Below are 9,504 nucleotides of genomic sequence, written 5' to 3'. Positions count from 1 at the left end.
GGATTGTTTATGTTCCTAGTGTTGAGTTGTATACATTTTTTACATATTTTAGAAATTAACCTCTTATCAGTTGTATCACTGGCAAATATGCTCTCCCATAGTCGGTTCCCTTTTCATTTTGTTGATAATTTATTATGCTGTGCAAAAGCTTTTCAGTTTAATGTAGTCCCATTTGTTTATTTTTTCCTTTATTTCCCTTGTCCTAGGAGATATATCCACAAAAATATTGCCTTGAGAGATGCCTATGACTTTACTATGCTTTATTCTAGAATTTTTATGATTTTGTGGCTAACATTTAAGTTTTTTTTATCTCTTTTGACTTTATTCTTCTGTATGGTTAAGTTGGTGGTAGAGTACAAAATATTAGCAAACTGAATCAAGGAATACATTAAAAAAGTAATAAACCATGATCAAGTGGGATTTACTCCAGGAACGAAAGATTGGTACAATATTCACAAGTCAATAAATGTGATACATCACATAAACAAAATGGAAGATAAAAATCACATGATTATACCAATAGATGCAGAAAAAGTATTTGATAAAATCCAGCAGCCATTTATGATAAAAACTCTCAGCAAAGTGGGAATAGATGAATCATACCTCAACATAATAATGGTCATATATACAAACCGAGAGCTGACATTATACTCAATGTATAAGCACATTTCCCTTAAGATCAGGAGCAAGACAGAGATATCTGCTTCACCATTTTTATTCAACATATTTCTAGAAGTCCTAGCCACAGTGATCAGAGAAGAAGAATTAGCATGCATCTAAATTGGATAGAAAGAAGTATATTTGTCAATATTTCCAGATGACATGATACTATACATAGAAAACCCTAAAGACTCCATAAAAAAAACTAGATCTAATACATGAATTTGGCAAAGTAGCAGGATACAAAATTAATATTCAGAAATAAGTTGCAATTTCATATAATAATGAACTATCAGAAAGGAAAACTAAGAAAAAAATCCCATTTTACTATTCCAACAGCAAAAAAAATAAAGTACCTAGAAATACATATAACCAAGGAGGTAAAAGTCCTGTACTCAGAAAACAATAGGACATTGAAGAAAGAAACTGATGAAGATACAAGTAAGTGGAAGCATATCTGGTGTTTATGAACTGGAAGAACTAGCATCATTAAAATGTCCATACTACCCAAAGCAATCTATAGATTCAATGCAATTCCTATTAAAATACCAATGACATATTTCACAGATCTAGTACAAATATTCCAAAAACTTATATGGAACAAAAAAGACCCCAAATAGCCTCAGCAATCTTGAGAAAGAAGAACCAAATTGGAGGTATCATTATAACTGATATCAAACTATACTACAAGACCACTGGTACTGGCATAAGAATAGGCATAAAGATCAATGGAACAGCAAAGAGAGCCAAGATATAAAACCAGCCCTTTATGGTCAATATTTGACAAAGGAGGAAAAGCATATAATAGAGTCTCTTCAATAAATGGTGTTGGGAACATTGGTTGATTCTTTTATGTGCCCTGACTGGGGACTGAACCCACAACACCTTGGTGTATTGGGACAATACTTTAACCAACTGAGTGACTCAGCCAGGGCTCCATTTTCCTTTATATTTAGGCTTTTATGAGACAAGGAAGAAAACTTCCATGTCAAAACACTGGAACAACCTAAATCATATTAATGTTGTAATCATTACCGTCTTCTAAAGGAAACTCTAAATGAATATCTGAATGAAAAAATAGTATTTAATAGTTAGCTTTCAGAGTACAGAAACATCTCAGAAAAACTGTGACACCAGTGTATGTATATCTGAGGTAATATTTGTATGATTAGTAACTCTCACAGCAATGGGAAATACTTGTTTTTTTGGATATGTGGTACATTAACTTTCTGAGTCAAGAATCCCTCATTGTTGTAATTTCAGTTTAGTGCTGTGACAGTTATGCAAACAGATGTAAACTCCATTCCTAGATGAACTTTAAAAAGGTTGAACACTTACTAATTATGTTATTAACACAAATATCAACAAAAACTGTCCTACAGGTGCAGAAGCACAGTGACAAAAATTATATAGTTTTTTTTTTTTATGAGAGTAAACCATAGCATCATCAGGTTTAAAAAAACCTAAGGTCATTTTTTCATTTTTTGCTCTTTCTGACTCTTCTATATTAATAGAGTGGCAAATTCTGATCACTTATCCTTACTTAGTCTCCTTATGAACAAGTTTGCTGGTACTGGATACTATATTCAAATACATAATCATTATCATCATCTGGTTAACTAAATTATTATTAGGGGAACCTCATCAAAGCTTTTAAAGGCTATTAATGGTTTCATGCAACTTAAAAATCTAATTTTGGTAGTAACTGGCTAATGAATTTTTTCTTCAATTGGTAAATAGCCACCATCCACCAGTGTTATTATGAGTATCTAAAGAGTGTGTTTAACATGCTTATATTTTACTTAAGAGCCAGAAAATATACCATACATTATATGTAAAACATCATTAAATATTGTGATAATGCCATTATATATGACATTTAAAAAAACATTGGTTGGTCATAGTACATCTTTCTGGACTGAATTTTAAGTTTTCTGGAGGCTAACATGATAACAAATTCATTATCTTGACATGGTGTATCATAATCTTCTTTCATACAGTTCACTGGCCTTTCTTGTTGTCTTTCCGCAGATGATCCTGCAAGAAAAAATTGAGTTACAGCAAAGAGAAATAAATTCATAGATATGACAAGGACTTCAATTTTTTTTCTCTTTTCTGTGGATAGTTATTAATTATCACAGTAATCAAAAGTAAAATATGTACTGAGAAGGTCTCGAGTTTTAAAAACCACAAAACTGATGGGTTTTATTTGAAGAAAAAATCTAGAGGGGGAAATAACACTCTTGATAAGTTCTTCCCACCCACCACTGTCTTAATCTATTTTGCTTTAGTTTCAAATTTATATCACAGAAAAACAAATTTCTAAAATTCAGCTTTTGCAAACCCAATTAAGATATTTTGGCAGAGAAAAAATGAAGAAAAGCAAACCCCCAGATGCGGAGGCCTTTTAACACCACTGTTCTTCCAATATTTGACAATAGAACTACTTTCTCAAATTATACTCTTTACTGGTCACGTTAAGAGTTGACTAGGCCTGCGAGCCAAGTGTTGCTGGTTTGATTCCCAGTCAGGGCACATGACCAAGTTGCATGTCAGGTCCCCATTTTGGGGCGCAAGTGAGAGGCAACCACACAATGATGTTTCTCTCTCTCTCTTTCTCCTTTCCCCTCTCTCTAAAAATAAGTAAACAAAACAAACAAATAAGTAAATAATAAAAAAAAAAAGAGTTGACTATAATACATCATTTAAAACTGGAGGAAAATGGGATAGAAATTAACCTTAAAAGATAATTTGCACTAAGAATGTAAAAAAAAATCCTCATAAAACAGAGTTGTAGTATTATTGCATGTACACAGGAAGTTCATCAAGATCTTGTTCAGGCTGAGCATTGGTGCTTTCAGAACAACTTTAATAACATCAACTTTAAGCAACCAAATCAGAAGACAGGATTAGAGAGGCATTTTAAATGATAAGTTGTCACTTCATATGTTTATATGTATCTTACCACTGTAGATAAAAATCATAGCTTTAATGGAGCTGTTACGCTGGACAAGTCTCTTAAGTGAAGGGTGATTTTCCAAAATGAAATTTAAAAACTGGCAGGTGCTTATGCGTTTGTGCTGCCAATAACCCTTAGTTCTGTTTTTTCTTTTCTAGAAGAGAGCCATGGCAAACAAGGAAAGGCAAAGACTATATTTTCTGAAGGGACGGTTTTCTAATATTTATTTAGTGCCTATCACAGATAGGGGACCAGAGGGGAAATCCAAGTGGGTTTAAAGCTACAAAGTGGGATTCGTTTACTGTAAAGAAATCAGCTTTCCCCTTTACTACCTTTGTTTCCTTAATATTTTACAGTCCCGTATTTTATGATTGTTTTCTTTAAAGTAAATCAACTACATAAAATTAAGAAAAATAAGTTTCCCAAAGAACTTTAGGATATAATTCAATTGTTAAGGTTAGTTTGACAAGAGAAGTAAAATTCATAAGGACAATGTGGTTACTGTAGATTGTCTACATCAAGCTTTTGATTCTCAAGTTGGATTCAGAAGGTGAATATCAAAGTGTAAGAGTCACTTTTAAGACAATGGTTCTCAGTTAATGATACCTAAATCTCAGAATTTTTTACATGCTCTCATAATGGACAATGTGTATGGGTAAGGTGGAGAGTAGGTGAATGGGAAAAAAATGTGTCCAAGAAATAATTACTAGCATTTTATGGCTGTAGAGAGCTTTTCTTGTTTAAAAATAAATTGCTTTCTTGTACAGGATCTGGTTTAATGCTCATAAAGTATTATAATACTCATTTAAGTAATGAAGAAGCCAAGGAAAATGGATGTCAAGTGATTTACTAGAGCTTTACAGAAGTGGTAAACTATGGAGCTGAGAGGTTTTTTCTTATTTATTACAAGGATTCGTTTTATAATTGATGAGAGAGCACACACACCAAATAGGGTAGCAAGGCACCTAAGGAATTAACAATAGCAGAAAACCACCACTACTCTTCAGGCTGTTGGGACAAGGGAGGAGATAGTGTTTCATGTCCCAGCAGTGAGGGCCACCAGGTGGAAGCTGACCAGTGGAAACTGTGACCATGAAAAGAGATAGAGGCTAGCAAATATATATCTCTGATATGGAGCAGAAGAGCAGTGGGAAGAGAAGAATCCCAGAACACAGTCCAATGATCAACACAGGCCAAAGACGATAGCGGTTAATGATGGAAGTTCTAGAGAAAGATTTCCTGACTTCGAATGCTATCACTTTTTAGTTCGATGACTTTAGTACATTATATAACATCTCTGGTTCTCATTTTCCTCATCTACAAAAGAGTATTAAAATATTTTAATTTAGTGGGCTGTGATGGAGAGTAAACAGGGCTAGTAGTTATTCCACGTCTGCTTGACTCCAAGGCCTATGGGTATAGGGCATCCTTGCCTCATGCAAGGCACAGTGCTAGACCTTAAAGATACAATGACAGTTACAATACAGGGAAATGAGTCTGGGAACTAGGGCTTCGAGTGTAGTAAAATAACTGTAGAACTGTAATTGCTAAAAAGCCTGATCAAAAGCCACACGGCTGACAAATTCTAAGGATCAGCTCTATCTGAAAGCAAAGAGCACAGACCCTCCATCTTAGGGAGAAGTAGGATAGCCTGGGCTGCCTATGGAATGGTCTCTCCCCTGAATTCTCCCTACATATGGTCAAAGTGGAGCTGGGAAATCAATTCAGGTTAGGGACTGGAAGCTCAAGAGGACAAGAAAAGACAAACCCAGCATGGATAAATGTCGGGAAATTACCATATTTTTCACTCCATAAGAGGCACTTTTTTCCCCCCAAAGTGGGGGGAAAATGTCTGTGTGTCTTATGGAGCAAATATTGCATCACAGGCCATGATGTGTTTTACCTGATCTGCCAGTGGTGGTGACAGCTGTTAGAGGAGGAAGCAGTTGCCCCATGTGAAACCCCTGGGGACACTTAAATGTCCCACTTTACTGCTGAATCTCAGGGCGTCCAGTCAATATGAAGATAGTGAAGAAAGTGGTATCAGTGATTGTGAGCAACTGAACTTCATAAATTCTGACACTAGCTATGATGAGTTCTTGGAGTTCCCAGAAAACTAGAAGAATACTTGAACCTTAAAGTCTCTCTTCATTTGTTAATGACAGTAATGATGGTTCTTAATACCATTGTTGACTACTGTTCACGTTACATGGTTGAAATATTATTCTTTTATATTTTATTAAATATTTTAGTACTACATTTGGTTCAGAATTTTTTTCTTATTTTCCTCCTTTAAAACTAGGTGCATGTTATGGTCAGGTGTGTCTTATAGCGTGAAAAATATGGTACTTTGTTAGACTGAAAGGGAAGAGAAGGAAATACCTATGGTCTCAACTTTGTGACTTTAACAATAAAAAGTTTAAAAAAATATTTCTATCTTTCAAATGAATATTGAAGGTAAATCAAAGCTGATAGGCTTTGTCGTAAGATGTTTAAAAGAGCAGGACAGAAGGAGCAGTGTCATGAGTGACCTCAGTTTTTGGTTATACTTTGGTAGGAAGATGATACACATTCCAAACAGCAAAACTAAAATTTTCCAGAACCAGTGTGTTTTTGATGCTGCCATTTTAAAAAATTGATTTGAGAGAAGAGAGAGAGAGAGACAGAGAGAGAGAGAGAGAGAGAGAGAGAGAGAGAGAGAGAGAGAGAGAGAGAGAGAAAGAGAGAGAGACATCAATTTGTTGTTCCATTTATTTATGCATTCATCGGTTGATTCTCTCTTTTTAAAAAAAAAGATGTGATTTATTTATTTTTCAGACAGAGGGTAAGGGAGAGAGAAAGAGAGGGAGAGAAACATAAATGTGTGGTTGCCTCTTGCATGGCCCCATCAGGGGCCCTGACCCGCAAACCAGGCATGTGCACTGACTGGGAATCGAACTGGTGACCCTTTGGTTTACAGGGTAGCACTTAATTCACTGAGCCACACCAGTCAGGGCTGATGTTGACATTTTTGTAGCTCAATTCTGTTGCTTAAAACTTCACCAAACACTTGAAATGGGTTACCCACAATGATAAATACCCAAGGTTCCACTTCTTATAATGTAACAGGTGCAACATGAAATGGAGTCAAAGAAGCTCTACCTAATACACAAAAACAAACAATTTGGGGCTGCCAAATTGAGGAGACAAAGAAATATAGTCCAAATGAAAGAACAGAGCAAAACTCCAGAAAAAGAACTAAGTGAAATGGACATAGTCAACCTATCATATGCAGAGTTCCAAACACTGGTGATCATGATGTGCAGAGAACTCATTGAGTACAGCAAATGCATAAAGGGAGAAATGAAGGCTACACTAGGTGAAATAAAGGAAAAGCCACAGGGAAACAACAGTGAAGGGAAAGAAGCCGGGGTTCAAATCAATGAATTAGAACATAAGGAAAAAATGAACAGTCGACCAGTACAGAATGAAGAAACAAGAATTCAAAAAAATGAGGAGAGAATAAGAAGACTGTGGAACATTTCCATAAGTACCAACATCCGAATCACAGGGATGCCAGAAGGAGAAGAGGAAGAGCAAGAAATTGAAAACTTATTAAAAAAATAATAAAAGAAAACTTCCCTAATTTGGTGAAGGAAAGGGACATACAAGTCCAGGAAGCACAGAGAGTCCCAAACAATCTAGACCTACGGAGGACCACACCAAGGCACATCATAATTAAAATGCCAAAGGTTAATGATAAAGAGAGATTCTTAAAAGCAGCAAGAGAAAAGCAGAGAGTTACCTACAAAGGGGTTCCTATAACACTATCAGTTGATTTCTCAAAAGAAACTTTGCAGGCTAGAAGAGACTGGCAAGAAGTATTGAAAATGATGAAAAGCAAGGACCTACAACCAAGATTACTCTATCCAGCAAAGATATCATTTAGAATGGAAGGGCAGGTAAAGTGCTTCCCAGACAAGGTAAAGCTAAAGGAGTTCATCATCACAAAGCCCTTATTAAATGAAATGTTAAAGGTACTTATTTGAGAAAAAGATCAAAACTATGAATAGTAAAAAGACAACAAACTCAAACTATAACAAATGAATCTAAAAAACAAAAACATTAAGCAAACAACTAGAACAGGAACAGAATCATAGATATGGAGACCATATGAAGGGTCATCAGCTGGGAGGGAAAGGGGAGAATGGGGAAATAGTGCAGGGATTAAGCAGCATAGTTGGTAGGTGCAAAATAGACAGGGAGGTGTTAAGAACAGTATAGGAAATGGAGAACCCAAAGAACTTTTTTTGTTTTTAGATTTTATTTATTTATTTTTAGAAAGACGATAAGGGAGGGAGAAAGAAAGAGAGGGAGAAGAATATGATTGGATGGCTCTCGCATGCCCCCAACTGGGAACCTGGCCTGCAAGCCAGGCATATGCCCTGACTAGGAATCCAAGTGGCAACATTTCGTTTCACAGGTTCATGCTCAATCCACTGAGCCACACCAGCCAGGGCAAGAAGCCAAAGGACTTATACTCACAGCCTATGGACACAAATTAAGGGGATAGGGGATTGCTGGATGAAAGGGAGGTACCACACAGAGTGGGGCAAAGAGAAAAAATTGAGACAACTGTAATAAAAAAAAACTTCACCAAAACTAGAATGTTTTAACCTAGCATGTCAGTTAATCTCTATGTTACAATTATCTTGTATTTCCATGCAATGTCTAATCTTCACCTTCTAGGTAAATTCTGGCTTCCTTAGTCACTTAACAAAGCCAGGATTAAGTACAACCTCTTGATTTTGAAAGAGTAAATAACTTGAATAGCTTACTTAAGTAACTACAATTTCAAAAAATTTAGGCCCATTACGTGGATGTCACCCACCTGAAGTTCTGAGTGTTCTTTAAGGAGTTGGTCGTATTCTTTCGAAAGATTCTCTGATTGCATCCTCATTGTCATCAGGTCACTTTGTGCCTTAGAAAGGGCTAGAACACATTGAATAAAATTTAAAAAATTTTAGTTTGAAATAATTTCAAATTTACAGAAAATATGCAAGATAAATAAAGGACTCCTTCGTAGCCTTTATACAAATTCACCAACTGTTAATAATGTAGTACATTTTTTATTGTACTTTCTCTCTCTACAGGCACACAATTATTTTCTTGAACCATTTGAGAATAAATTACAGAACTCATGCCCCTTTACTCCTTAATACTTATTTGGTTTATTTCCTAAGAACAAAAGTATTCTCTAACATAACCATAGTATAGTTACCAAATTCAGAAAATTTAACATTAATATAATACTTTTTCTAATCTACCACCTATATTCTAATCTTGGCAACTGTCCCAATTATTATTATTATTTTAAAAATTATTTGCTTCACTTCTAGTCCAGGATCTAGTCCTATATCAAAGATTTGCATTAAATTGTCATATCTCTAGTTTCCTTTAATCTGGAACAGTTCTTCAGTCTTGTCCTGGTCTCTTTGTCCTCCATCTTTAGTGACAATGAAATTTTAAAAAATACAGGATGTTTTAAAAATAACAGAATATTTTTCATTTAGGTTTTTCTGATGTTTCCTCATGAATAAATTCAGCTTATGCCTCCCACTTACATACAGATATGAAATACATGGTGTTGAGTGTCTTTCAATATCACATCCAGAGGCCCACCTGCCTTTCACTGGTTTTTCGATTTTATAGTTATTTTCCTCATTGTAACTAAGAAGCAGTATGTGGGAAGACAATTTAGACTATGTAAACATCCTGTTCCTTGATAAACTTTCCCTTATATTTAGCATATACTGATAACTCTTGCCTAAACCAATCTTTATTACGATAGGTGTAAAATAGTGACTTCTCAGCGTTATGAATCCATCCACATTTGTAAGTCAGCA

The 9,504-nt window shown here is 35.2% G+C and overlaps 1 protein-coding gene across 1 annotated transcript in view; it reads right to left on the bottom strand.

Moving 5' to 3' along the window:
- Window positions 1-245: 245 nt before the first annotated feature.
- Window positions 246-9,504, bottom strand: part of BCAP29 (B cell receptor associated protein 29) — a 55,107-nt gene continuing 45,848 nt past the window's right edge. The window contains exons 7-8 of the mRNA XM_090287349.1: window positions 8,490-8,590; window positions 246-2,697 (exon numbers count right to left, since the gene is read on the bottom strand). Of these exons, the coding sequence (XP_090143475.1) occupies window positions 2,662-2,697; window positions 8,490-8,590 (137 nt within the window). The 3' untranslated portion in view covers window positions 246-2,661. The remainder of the gene's footprint in view (window positions 2,698-8,489; window positions 8,591-9,504) is intronic.

Source organism: Furipterus horrens, unplaced genomic scaffold (assembly GCF_987537825.1).
Source record: "Furipterus horrens unplaced genomic scaffold, mFurHor1.1.pri manual_scaffold_9, whole genome shotgun sequence".
In the NCBI taxonomy this organism is placed as follows: domain Eukaryota; kingdom Metazoa; phylum Chordata; class Mammalia; order Chiroptera; family Furipteridae; genus Furipterus; species Furipterus horrens.
The sequence above is the reverse complement of the archived record's forward strand: the minus strand, read 5'-3'. Positions and strand labels throughout refer to the sequence as shown.